This window comes from Cricetulus griseus, chromosome 2 (genome assembly GCF_003668045.3).
Source record: "Cricetulus griseus strain 17A/GY chromosome 2, alternate assembly CriGri-PICRH-1.0, whole genome shotgun sequence".
Lineage (NCBI taxonomy): Eukaryota > Metazoa > Chordata > Mammalia > Rodentia > Cricetidae > Cricetulus > Cricetulus griseus.
This window is the reverse complement of record NC_048595.1, coordinates 434,874,138-434,886,290: the sequence shown is the minus strand read 5'-3', so window position 1 is coordinate 434,886,290 and position 12,153 is coordinate 434,874,138. Positions and strand designations below refer to the sequence as shown.

Here is a 12,153-nt window from a genome sequence, read left to right as displayed (position 1 = left end):
TGAAGTGTCTGGGCATTTCCAACTTACGGTTGGAAAGCTTATCTCTTGCTTATGTATGGATGTCAGCAGAAGCACTAATACCAAAAGAACCTTTTATTCATGAGTTTCATATTGGACTATGTCATTTCCTCAAATTCTAGACAGGCAGCATGTCTGGCTGGAGGCTGCACACAGGCTGGGTTGTATTATATTCGAGTTTAGGAAACACCACTTCTTAGCAGTCTTCAAGCAGGCCTGCCTCTCATACTGAGGAAGGAGCAGCAGCAGCTGTTAAAATCATTCCTGTAAATTTGGCCTTGGGAGATGCCCCAGGTGAAGGTTGGGACCTGCCATTCTTGGTACAAGAATGTATCATCTCATACAGGTGCTCAGGGGCTCCTCCAGTCCACCGGGCTAATTTATAAGCAACAGAAATTGATTAGTAGGAGGCTAGAAAGTCCAAGATCAAGAATACCAGGAATTTTGATATCTGGCGAGGACCTCTACCACATAGATGACACCTTCTAGTGTCCTTATACAAGCTACCACAAACCCCTCTTATGCTCACACTTAATCATCTTCAAAACTCTCCATTTCTTAATCCTCTCACATTGGTGGTTAAGATTCAGCATAACAACTCTGGGGAGACACATTCAGTCTGTAGCAGGAGCTATCTCCTCTTGTTGGATTTAATTTTCACTCTTTACTCTTTGGGTGCCTGCCGCCTAATAAATACACGGAGACTTATTCTTATGTATGAATGTCTTGCCTTAGCTTGGCTTGTTGCTAGCCAGCCTTTCTTAAATTATCCCATTTACCTTTTGCCTCTGGGCTTTTACCCTTTTCTGTCCTATATTCCTTTCTTTCCTTCTTACTCCACTGCTGGCTGTGTTGCTGGGTGGCTGGCTCCTGGTGTTCTCTCTCCTCCTCTTCTCACTTCTCCCCCTTCTTCCCCTTCTATTTATTCTCTCTGTCTGTCCTTTCTCCTGCCTTGCTATTGGCTGTTCTGCTCTTTAGCAGACCAATAAGGTATTTTAGACAGGCAATAATACAGCTACACAGAGCTAAACAAATACAACATAAAAGAATGCAACAGGGGGCTGGAGAGATGGCTCAAAGGTTAAGAGCACCGACTGCTCTTCCAGAGGTCCTGAGTTCAATTCCCAGCAACCACATGGTGGCTCACAACAATTTGTAATGAGATCTGGTGCCCTCTTCTGGTGTGCAGATAAACATGGAAGCAGAATGTTGTATACATAATAAATAAATAAAATCTTAAAAAAAAAGAATGCAACATATCTTTGCATCATTAAACAAATATTCGACAGCATAAATGAATATAGCACATCTTAAAAATAACAGTCTGCAACAACCTCCAGTGTGCTCTTTCATCGCTGAGGTCATTCATTCTGAAATGCATCTGTTGCTGCTTTTGTCCCAATGCAAGATGCACACTTGAAAAAACAGGCATGTTTGGGACAGAATTTGCTACTACAGTCTCATTCAAGCACCAATAATTCTGGCTGTTGTGATTTGTACAAATCTTTCATCACAGTTAACTGCCTAGCTGAAAGTACCGGGAAACTCTTCTTCTTCTTCTTCTTCTTCTTCTTCTTCTTCTTCTTCTTCTTCTTCTTCTTCTTCTTCTTCTTCTTCTTCTTCCTCCTCCTCCTCCTCCTCCTCCTCCTCCTCCTCCACCTTCTTTCCTTCCTCCTCCTCTTCTCTATATAGAACATATATAAGTACAGTTTTTGATTTTCATCTCTGTGTCTTCATATTTTTTTAAAAAGCAAACTGTATAATCTTCATTCATTCTTACAGGGGGATAAATATTAGATGATCTATCCCCTCTTTTTACAGCATCTAGAAAAATATATTCTTAGGCAGAAGCAAAGTTGCTCCTGTCACTAGCTGATAGTTTTATTTTTGTTTAATGTGCCATGGATACCTAGTTTAAGCTCTGTGGAATGTGCTTTCCCTGTGAATGGTTGAAGGAAGTTTTAAGTTTTCCAGCCTCATGGTTGTTGTGCTTTGTCTCAGGTGCCCCAGGTTGGAAAGGCCAGCCAGGAGACATGGGGCCTTCTGGACCATCTGGGATGAAGGGCCTCCCTGGCCTTCCAGGCCTCCCAGGAGCAGATGGTCTCCGAGGGCTTCCTGGGATTCCAGGCCCCACTGGGGAAGATGGCCTACCTGGTCTTCCAGGCCCAAAGGGTGAGTAGTGGTCTCCCAATAATTCTCCTGGTTTTCATAAACTCAAAATCAACTGTCAAACAAAACTTGTTACTCGAGGCTTACACTAATAGAAAATATTACTTAGCTTAATTTTGCTCTCTCCTTTCAGATGTAGCCTATCCTCTCTCTGTTATCCTTTCTAGTGACAGAATGTTCTGGTGTCAATAAATTAGCAAAAGGCCTTGGAATGTTGGGTTCATGGGACAAGGACACCTTAGCTCACAGGGCCAGGCTGCACCGATGATATCATTAGGTCAGGGCTAACACATTTCACTTTGGATGGGCCCTCTGCCTTCATCTTTTCTCTTAGTGCTCTTACAACATGATGTGGTCAGGACCCCACCCCCACCCCCAAACAGCAGTGTTTATATGTTAGGTCTATAGGTCGGGAAATTAGTAATGGGTGAAAAAACAAAGATATTTTAAGATCACAATCAGGTACAAATGAATGACTTACTTTCAGCATGAAGTGTTACGTAGGAATTTGTATCACGGAATGACCAGAAACATGAAAGAACCACTCTATCTGTTGTGGATGTCGAGGGGTGGGTGAGGGTTAAACAGGCCTGTTGAAAGAAAACTCACAGACACTTTAAGTGTGAATTTAGCCATTGTGGCTACAGGGGACCTCAGCTTCAAGCTGAGGGCAAGTTCCCTATGCCCAGGGCATTTTTATTTTTCTCTATATTTACACTTTAACCAGTTGATTATCATATTTCAGAACAATTTGAATGAGGCTTCCAAAAAGACAATGCCATATCCAAAGACTCATTTCATAGGTACCACTGTTTTCTGGGGTTTCCTGAACCAAGTTTTGCATTGATCATTGTCTTCTTGGAAAATTCCCATACAAAGTTCACATAGGGGGACAAAAGGTATCCAGTCAGTGGGGAGGATGGGAGGGAGAGGGTACTGGGATTAATATAAGTACTGGGATTAATAAGTAAAATAAGACTGTTTCTAATTTAAGTAAATAAAGGTATCCCGGTCATCAAAGAACACATTAATCTAAGTGCTAGCTCCCCGGAGCTAGGCCAGCTAGGCTAGATGCTATCACCCCGGTGCCAGGCCAGCAGGAGACCACAACAGCTAGCCTTCAAGTGCTTTTCTTCCTAATACTCCATGTTCTCATTTTATCAGGACACCCAGGGCTGCCTGGCTACCCTGGTTTTCCAGGAGATAGAGGAAGGTCAGGCCCAGATGGACAACCTGGAAGAAAGGGAGAAATTGGAGAGAAGGGCTGGCCTGGCTCACGGGGAGACCTGGGAGAGAGAGGAGCCAAAGGCAAGTGGGTTCAAATGGGGGTGGGGGTTGCTGCATGAGCTTGTCCCTAGTGTTTGATCAAATATGTTTCTGGATTTCTGTGGTTCTTTGATATCTTAGCAATTCATTTTCCTTGCCTTTCCATCATATTACATGTAACTAAGGTAATTGGCTCACTCTAATGATGGAGATGCTAAAAAAAGGTCCTTAATGCATTGATTTATAGATACAGGGCTTCAGAGACCTTGCTCACTGGTAGTACACATCTGTAAAGAAGGTTTCAGGCATTGGAGGCCAAATGGCCTCTGTAACAATAATACACCTTGGCCTTGGCACATGAAAACCACCAGAGACAACACACAAGAAAGATAAAATTAAAAGTTGGAACAAAATTTTACTTGTGGACATGGGATTTGATTTACATATAATTTTCACAAGTTTTTAATTTCCATAAAATATTGTTTGGGGTTTTATATTTTGAATCACACCCCCACCTTTACAGTATAGATGTTTTCTTTGGTCTATCAGCTGCCAATACAGGAGAGAAAGCAGCATTTCTAGCAATAAAATCAATGTCCAACAGTCTTTAGAAGGTTTGTTTTTAAATCTTAAAGCTCTCTGGGAAAATGGCCTCCAATTTTATTCAAATGACCTTTTCTTCTCAGTTCTCCAGTCCCATAGTTAATTTTTTGCTTGTTTTATCAGCTTATACACTATTTACACAGAATTAAGGAACTTAAAATGATGCAGATCAAAAATCTCTTTGCTACATAAGACAATTGATGTTTGCAGATAATTTATCTTGTACTACCAAGCAGTCATTCCACTGAGAATTAGTAATTGTATCAATGCTAACATTGCAGTTGTCAACTCTCCCAAAATGCTCATTGAGGAAAATCCTAGCACTGACAGTGTTTGCCAATGACAACTGTGTAAATATGCCCCCAGTACCACAAACATTCTCACTACTGCTGACATCAAACTACTAATGCCATTGGTTCACCAAATTCTCTTTCAACAAGCAGCTCTCATCACCTTGTTCTGCTAAGCCTATCTCAGATCAATGCTTGTTTGGGGCAGTGTTTCCAAATAAGCTGGAATATGTTGCACATTTCCTACATTTTGGAAGTTCATATGTGGAGAACCAGATTGAAATATGTGTTTGTTCCTTTAATATAAGGAGACAAGAAAAAGGGTGCTGAGGGAGAAAGGTATGGAACACTGGACTGTGTGATGGAAGATTCAGATTCTATAAGATAAGCAAACAGTCTTGTGGATGATAGCATTACAAAAGTCTTTAACTCATGGGGAAATGAGTTAATGGGTTGAATACATCAAATTTACTCTGTGCACCAACTGCATCTCTGTCCCAGGGGTGGACAAGTGGTGACATGAAGGGAATGTTCAGTCTCTGGTACTGATAATAAGGGACCCAATAATACAGCCTAGTGGAGTTAGATGAGATTTATAAATGAGGTGAAATGCAAGCAAAGATGAGTTACGTATGTAGCATGTATATGTCTGTGTTTGTCTCATATAAGTAACATTTACAGGAGACAGAGGACCTCCCGGAGATGCAGGAGAAATACCCATCATTTTGAAAAGGGGAGATCCTGGGGAAGTTGGGCCTCCAGGAAGTGATGGGTTCCCGGGACAGAGAGGTAAATGCTTGAAGCTGTTCAACTTATCAAATGAGTTTGCGTTTTATAGCTCATTCAGACAAGCCCAGATATCAGGCTTATCACATCCAACAGAGAAGTAAGAAAGGCCATTTCTTAACTGTAATTACACTCTGCTAAGTTTTCCAGCAACGTTTTGGCTTTTCCATGCTAAAAATAGTTGGAGTTCATATGCATTTATAATTTTTGATATTCCAAACTAGGACCAAGATAAGGTATACATAAATTACTGTCTCCAGGCTTAAAGCCACTCTGTTTGGGAAGCTATTGGGAATATCTGGGGCTGCCTGTGTCGTTTTGACCAGTCCCTCTCTAACAAGAGTGTGTATATAAATCACCTAGGAATCTTGTTTAATTACAGACACCAAATCTGCAGATCTCGGGTTACGAGGGACCCTATTTTTCCTGAAAAGCATCCCAATGACATGTTGCTAGTCTTCTGAAACATGCAGGGCAAGGATTATGACAACTTAATTTGTGCTTATTCTAGAGTTCAGAGTTGATCTTCTTGGGCTACATCCTGGGTTTCCCTTTAGCTGGCCATTAGGAGAAAATATTCTAACCTCTCTGGGTTGACTTCTTCTTCATTTGTAAGGTGTGCATGCTGGAGCAAATGACCTTAGCTGCTCCCAGCTTCCACCCATGGCTTCAGTCTATGCCTGTCTGCTGCTTTCATAGTGAGGCTGCCAAAGACAGAAACCACAGACATGGCTTTGGACAGAAGCTAACATCCCCAATTCCATCGCCTCTGTCTTTTACAAGTAGAACTGAGCCATTCAGTATTGTCTTCACTTAGTCTAAGATTTCAGCCAAGGAGTTTGTAACACTTTGAACCTCAACAGGTGATAAAGGAAGCCCAGGGATGCACGGGGGCAGAGGAGATCCTGGAAGAGATGGACCACCTGGACTGCACAAAGGGCAGCCTGGGATAAATGGGCATCCTGGGCCTCCAGGCCCCCCTGGCCCTCCAGGCACACCTGGACCAAGGGGATTTATTGGTTTTCCGGGCTTCCCAGGTGACCAGGTGAGGAGCTGTTCTTATAAGAAGGGAGAAATAAACTCTTTCTGCTCCCGGGTTCCCACAAAAATTCAGAATTTGCCAGTATGCGCCTTGTCATTTACTGGTTATTTAAAAGTAAGAGGTAGCATGAAGAAAGAAAGGCACCTTCTGGAAGGTTATGACACAACTGAAATTTTCAGCTAGTGCTCAGAACTGGCTGTCCTGCTGGAGATGAGCAAGTCACGTGATTCACACACTCCAGCCCAGGGCTAAATAACTCATAGATAGTAGAGACTTGCCTCTTGACTGCTGTTTTCTTTATTAGTACAGAAAAAAAAAAATCATCCTGAACACTACCCAAATTCTGGTTTCCAAGCCTTCCCATCTGTTTGAAGATTTCATATATTTGACTTTAAATGCACTTGGCCCTCATAATTTCGGGTAACATTCCCCTTGAGAAACCAGAAAATATAATGTAGTAACTTGTAACATACTTCTGGAAAATGTGTAAAGTGGTTGGCTTTCCATCTTTTGAAATAAAATGGATCTTTAAAATTTATGCTACAACAACACATCTTTCAATATTTTGTTTTACGTCAACTGGTTTGATCAAACTGTAAATTCAAATTGTATGACATGGTTATTCTTTGATAATCATGTATAGAGAATTCTGTGTTTCCTGCTGAGATGGATAGCTCTAATTCTGTAGGAGTTTTACCAGCTCGTAAAACACAGGTACAGTTAGTAGTATTCTTAAAGGACATTAACAATTACAAACACCAAGTTGGCCACAGAAATCTGTAGCATGTTTGTGCTATTGTAGGGAAAACCCAACTATGGTCTTATTTTTGTTCCATTAATTGCCAGGGTGATGCAGGTTCTCCAGGTCCCCCTGGGTTCCCAGGAGATGACGGAGCAAGAGGACCTAAAGGTATGGGCTTGAAAATGTTCACGGCCCTCAAGCTCAGAGTTCTGGGAGTCATAACCCTGCGAGTGAGCATCTTTTTAGCGATAAAATGCATCACACAAGTTAGAACTCAGCAGCAACTCTTCATGACAGTGGAACACTGACGCTTCAAAGGGTTCTCACTGTCTTCCAGGTACCTAAATGGGATGCAGCATGCCTGCAGGCTCATTATGACTTCCTCTCCACGAAAGTCTCTGAAGCTTCCCATGTAGTGACCATAGCTTCTCAAATTGCAGCTGGTGCAACTGGCCAGATCCACATCTCTAGAGTGTCCACTTTGAGTCAGAAACCCCGTGTTCCATAGGAACCAGTGACTCAGTTAAGGAGTCCCTCTCTTCAGCTATTGGGATTCTTCTTGTAAGAATCTTAGAACGTAAAATCCCTACCAGATGTTAATTGTTTACTTCAGAATTCTCAAGCCAGATGTAACTTATAATTGAATTATTTTTATCCTTAATTAAAGATAAGAAGTTTCTTTTTTTCCCTAATGGGCGATAGCATGCTTTTTTTTCTTGTGGGGCATAGTTTCAGCCATAACTACTCAGCAGCATCCCAATAAAATTTCATTTGTAAAACAGCTGCAGACTGGCCCAATAGACCTGAGCCTATCTTGTGCCCGTAACCATATTTTTTGTAAATACAACTGAAATTATATTCTTCACAAGTCAAGATCCTTTAAAAAAAAAAAAAAGCTAAGTTTTATTTACCTTTTGGACAGACAAACAAACAAATACATTGAAATCATAGTATCTTCAGTGTTCAAAAGTTTGACTGCCTTGGTAACCTTCACAGGCACCAGGCACTCACATGGCATACATGTACACATACAGGCCAAACACTCATACACATGGAATAAACTTTTTAAAAATCATAAATCATATCTTCTATCTCTATTTTCATTATTCTTTAGGAACAAAAATAGTTTTTTTTTAAATCTTCTGGAAAATCCAACATTAGATTATGAAGACAAATACCATGGGAGTTACTTATATGAGACCAAACAATATTTTCCTAACTAATGCTCTTGTATTATATCACACACAGGAAACAAAGGCGACCCTGCCAGTCAGCATGGTCCACCTGGTCCAAAGGGTGAACCGGGTATCCCTGGATACCAAGGTATAGATCCACATTTTTCCTTTTACAAGAAAGACTTAGTTTGAAATAAAATGTAATTATTCTTACAGTTATCACTGGAAATGATCCTATCAATATTTTCTTTACCATTTGCTCACTGATGTATGTATCAAAATGACTCTGTGTAGTATTGTTGTAGCATTCTTCACCCAGAAGGATGTCAGGACCAGGCACTAAGGACTCTCAATATATTCCTACAATGGCCCCTGTGACCAATAGCATTGGTACAGTAATACACTCCCTTCTGCTTACTCATATTGACTACTTAATTTTTCAAAGTGAATATTCAAGCAATTAAAATTCAGATTATTTTGCCATCTCTGTCATTTTAAGATGACTAAAGCTATACTGGAAGCCACTTTTCTCCCACTGATAGCAAGGAGCTTACATGTAAACAAGGTGCATTCAAATTTGCACTTTGGTTTAGGTCCTGCAGAAAAATGCACCAACATTTAAAATATGCTTGTTCCTTCACACAACAATTCTTCTGCTAGGAACATATCTGAAGTTAATAATCAGGAAAGTGCAAATAGATACATGCACAGGATAAACACTGCACAGACAGTGTAAACATCTACCCACAGATGGCTGGTTATGTCACTTAGGCCCAAATGTAATCAGTCAGTAATGACTGGACTTAAATCTAGGTTTGGATTGACACAGTTTCCTTGTAAATTAAGACTTTGTATTTGGAACACCTTTGTCATATTTTGTTTTCCATTGCTGTGACAAACACCATGATTAAAAGCAACTTGAGGAGGAAAGGGTTTATTTCATCTTATAGCTTTTAGAGTCCATCATGAAAAGAAGTCAGGGTAGGAACTCAAGGCAGGGACCTGGAGGCAGGAACTGAAGCAAAGGTCATAGAGGAGTGCTGCTTACTGGCTTGCTTCCCATCATTTGCTCAGCCTGCTTTCTTCTAGAACCCAGAACCACCAGCCCAGGGGACAGCACCACCCATGGTGGTCTGGGTTCTACCACCACATCAATCATCAATCAAGAAAATGTCCCCACAGGCTTGCCTATAGACCAGTCTTATGAAGACTCTCAATTGAAATTCCCTCTTCCCAGATGACAAAAGAAAACAAAAATCCTAACCAGAACATCCATGCATCACCTTTTAGTTTCATTTGACAGGAGCCATGTTTCGTTTCCCAAAATAGAATGACTAATCAGAACGTCCAATGAAAGTCACTTGTACATGGAAAACACCACACACAGCATCAGCATGGCTGACTTTACTATTGTGAAGTCAGCCAAACAGTAAGAGATGTTCTTGTGCTTATGAGTATTTTTTTTTGTCATAAACCCTGATGATATAAAAATTTCCAGGCTCAAAGTAGAATAAACTGGAGGCATTTTGTGTTACCTAGTATTTTAAGTTGAAAGCCGTAAGTCTGAGGTTGATTTATACCGAGTCAGGCTTTTCCAGTGAATCTGCCTTGCCCTGCTTGATCTGGGGGGCCTGTGGTCATCAGTGTTTAAATTGCTCTGGTCTCTTGTTTACTGTGGCTTCAGCTTTGAGGTTTTAAAAAAATGTTCTGTTATTCATCAGCACAGAGTTTTGATACCCTATTTTCCTTGGCTAGAACTTCCTGCACTGCACTAGTGTGAACTTAGTGAGGATGTATAGCGCATAGCTTGCTCCAGGACTATGTAAGATTGGACGGAGTCAACCCTAACCCCATCCATACACTTCAGTTCTTAGGGAAATATAGTGCAAATTACTCCTGAAATCCTGTTCTCAACACAACCATACTTTTGGGATGCAGTTGTGAACGCCTGCTTTGGCAACTGGAGGTGACAATGATGATGCCATGTGCCCTTTGCAGGAAGGTGTTTGGGATTAATCAGATAATACAGAGCAGGGCTGGAGGATAGTAAATTCCATCAGTTAACAGTCACAGGCATCAGTTAGTGTAGTGTTGTAATGAATGATATCCCTCTACGGATTTGGAGATACAAAGGTTTGTATTTTATTTGAAGATTCAGCCATTGGTTTTTCAGCACAGACTATTAGTTTATGACAAATTTCAATTAAAGTTACATATGTAAATAAGCATATGGAAAAATAACCATCTTTCTAGCAATAAAATAAATATAATTTAAAGCACAATCAGGGCTCTCTAGGGAAAAAGAATCAGCGAATTGAATGTTACATATGCTGTAATGCAATACAAATGTATTATATACATAATATAATAACATGTATTACAAAAGGGGATTTATTTGATTGGTTTACACAGGAGTGGGTGGGTAGTCTATCAGTCTGATCACTGGAGAATCTGAGAATTCAGTAGCTGCTCAGTCAATGAACCTAGAAGCCTAGGGAGTCCCAATATGATGATGAGGGCCTAGAGGCTGCTTGGAGAACTCCTGTGCATCTGCTCTGCATACTCAATTGAAGAGGAAACCCCTTCCTGATAGAGAGGACTGCTAGAATCTCCAGAATAATTGCATATTACCCAAAACAAGGCTACCAACCCCAAGTCTTCAGTGAGAACATGGCTCATTCTCAGGGTGTTGTTTGTGGAGCTGTGGGTAGGTAACACATGGGGTGGTGGCTGCAGGTGCAGTACTTCCTCCCAAACACAGGCAACCTGTGTCAAGAAGCAAATGCAGAATGGCCTATTCTAGAAGGCCTAGAGGGCAGCTAAGCTCTTATCCATAGGTAGTCATGAGAAAAGGATCGTTAGAGACCTTAAAGTTTTACTTATTATTTTAATAATAATAAAAGCATACCCATTGGGCACAATGCACAGTTCTGGGGTAGAATTTAGTGGGTGGGGGTTGCTACAAGGACAACAGAATGGGAGTAGACTTTGAGTCTAGGGTGAGCATTAGATGATCTTTGGGACTGTTGTTAATTTTCTTGGCTGCCACAATGTTATGTCAGCAACATAGGAAGATTTAGTTTTTTGGGCTTACCTCCTGAAGCATTTTGGGATGAAGTTCCATAGTGGTATGTTTAAGATCCTTTAGCATTTAAAAAAATGCATTTTAGGCTAAGCCCAAATGTCACATTATTTACCAAGAAATTCTGTTCGTGGGACTTTCTCCTAAGGAAATAGTTCAAAAGGAGAGAGCATAGTGAAAGGTCCATAAACAAGAGCGTGATGGGGAGTGGGTGAGTGTGATCAGTGCACACACATGTGAAATTGTCAAGGAATAAATCAAAGGTAATATATGTACATAAAGATTGTTATGCCTAAAAGCAAAATGAATTTGAAGTACTTGATTGGTCAGCAGTAGGGGAAATTATATTGATTAGTTTAAATAAGATTGAATCAAGAAGCTATCATTTGAAAATGATAAATGATGACAAACTTGGAAAACTGCTACTGATACAGTACTAGTCTTAAAAAGAGAAAATGAAATCATGGGCATTGATTGTATGTATGTGTACAAATGCAAATCTGTGGTAAGGTGTCAGGAGGATTATGAGTATTTTATCATCAAATTTTCTTCAATCATGTCTTCTCTATCAATAGAAAAGAGTCTAAATACAACAACAACAACAACAACAACAACAACAACAAACAAACAAGCAAACCCACAACAGCATGAGGCTTGAAGTCAACTGTTAGAGAGCCACCATTTCCAAGAGCAAACTATCACTAACGGGATTTTGATCCTTCTTTCCCTAGGACATCCTGGAGCCTCTGGAGAGCAAGGCTTTCCTGGAGGTGAAGGATATAGAGGACCACCAGGCAGACCTGGACAGTCTGGTTCTTCTGGACCACCAGGGTATCCAGGTAAGAAAGCCTGGAAGATGCCCGAGCAGTCATGTAATTTGGTGGACCAGAAGATCTGTTCTTCTCTTAGAGCCCCTCTCCCTCCTGAAACGTGCCCCGGCACAGGGCATGCGCACTTCTTCATCACCCAAGGCCAGTCTG

At 40.8% G+C, this 12,153-nt stretch overlaps 1 protein-coding gene across 1 annotated transcript in view; it reads left to right on the top strand.

The window, feature by feature from the left end:
• The window catches only part of LOC100756006 (collagen alpha-4(IV) chain), a 94,320-nt gene that overhangs the window by 56,382 nt on the left and 25,785 nt on the right, over positions 1-12,153 (top strand). Inside the window, exons 29-35 of the mRNA XM_035439257.1 lie at positions 2,020-2,190; positions 3,352-3,495; positions 5,028-5,135; positions 5,996-6,177; positions 7,021-7,084; positions 8,165-8,239; positions 11,905-12,012. Coding sequence (XP_035295148.1) covers positions 2,020-2,190; positions 3,352-3,495; positions 5,028-5,135; positions 5,996-6,177; positions 7,021-7,084; positions 8,165-8,239; positions 11,905-12,012 — 852 coding nt within the window. The remainder of the gene's footprint in view (positions 1-2,019; positions 2,191-3,351; positions 3,496-5,027; positions 5,136-5,995; positions 6,178-7,020; positions 7,085-8,164; positions 8,240-11,904; positions 12,013-12,153) is intronic.